Genomic DNA, 1,532 nt, shown 5'->3' on the forward strand with positions numbered 1-1,532 from the left:
GACATAACTGGAATCTGAATCTGACATGATCAATTAATTGTTTAAGTATTTTACTAATTGATGTTTCATCTGCAGGTAAATTCAGTGTTCTCATTTTCACATCAAGCCTCTAAGAACCAGATGACAAAATTGTGAGAAAGTAACAGAAAGGAAAGACAAACTAATAAATAAAAGCCTGAGTCCCACTTTAGTTATAAGAGACAAAAATCACAATCCAGTTTAAATCCAGAGCGAGAAAGCAACATGAAAAGCACAGAAAGAAATCTCACTACAATGATGGAATTTATTCTCTTGGGCTTTTCTGATGCACCCAAATTTCATTGGCTTCTCTTTGGAATATTCTTAGTCATATTTGTGATTATCCTACTGGGGAATGCCATTATAATTCTAGTAACCAGAGTAGACCCCACACTCCACACCCCCATGTACTTTTTTATCAGCAATTTTTCTTTCCTAGAGATTTGTTATGTATCTGTCACTCTTCCTAGAATGCTTGTGGATCTCTGGACTCAGAAAGGAACTATTTCTTTTTTTGCTTGTGCGACACAAATGTGCTTCTTCCTTGTGCTGGGAGCCACTGAGTGTTTCCTGCTGGCTGTGATGGCCTATGACCGCTATGTGGCCATTTGCAACCCTCTGCACTACCCCTTAGTCATGAAGCATGAGTTCTGTATTCGCTTGGTGGTTGGCTCCTGGATCGGTGGAGTTCCAGTGCAGGTAGGGCAGACATTCCAGATTTTCTCTCTGCCCTTTTGCAAATCGAACCAAATCAACCACTTCTTCTGTGACATTCCTCCAATGCTGAAGCTGGCCTGTGGAGACACCTTTGTGAACGAGTTGGTCGTCTATGTATTTGCTGTGCTCTTTGTCACTGTCCCTTTCATGCTGATCCTGGGGTCCTACAGCAGAATTATTTCCACCATCCTAAAATTGTCATCAAACACAGGAAGGAGCAAAGCTTTTTCAACATGTTCTTCCCACCTCATAGTTGTTTTTTTATTCTATGGATCAGCCACAATCAGCTATTTAAAAACCAAATCCAATGAGTATGAAGGAACAGACAAACTTCTCTCTCTTTTCTATACTATTTTGACTCCGATGTTTAATCCTGTGATATACAGTCTGCGGAACAAAGATGTTACTGAAGCCCTTAGGAAATTCCTTCCCAGATTGTTGACATTGTAATACAATAAAAGCAAAAGAAATTATTTTAAATGTTTAGTTTGTATGTATGTGTAATTGAAGTCTGCTTCAGTCAGCTTCTAAATATGTAAAGAGTTTAATGATGCAGTTTTCATAAAACTCTGTCTCCTCTCATTTATGACAATTGTGGGACCTAAACACATTTATATCTAATGTACAGCTCTTTATGTGAAATAGTATATTGAGGGGAATCCTCTAAGTTGATGATTTTCTGGGAGTTCTGCTTTCTTTTTCCAATAACAAGTCAAAACACTTTAGATTATGTAGTTGTTAATAAGTAAATATCACACAGAAATTAATGCCCTAAAGATTATATGTAAAAATGATGA

General features: G+C 37.5%; 1 protein-coding gene across 1 annotated transcript; it reads left to right on the forward strand.

Moving 5' to 3' along the window:
- Positions 1-243: 243 nt before the first annotated feature.
- Positions 244-1,185, forward strand: LOC101536089 (olfactory receptor 10AG1-like). The gene has a single exon (XM_004585545.2). It carries the CDS (start codon positions 244-246, stop codon positions 1,183-1,185), a length of 942 nt encoding a protein of 313 aa, XP_004585602.2.
- Positions 1,186-1,532: the final 347 nt, after the last annotated feature.

Source organism: Ochotona princeps, chromosome 4 (assembly GCF_030435755.1).
Source record: "Ochotona princeps isolate mOchPri1 chromosome 4, mOchPri1.hap1, whole genome shotgun sequence".
NCBI lineage: Eukaryota > Metazoa > Chordata > Mammalia > Lagomorpha > Ochotonidae > Ochotona > Ochotona princeps.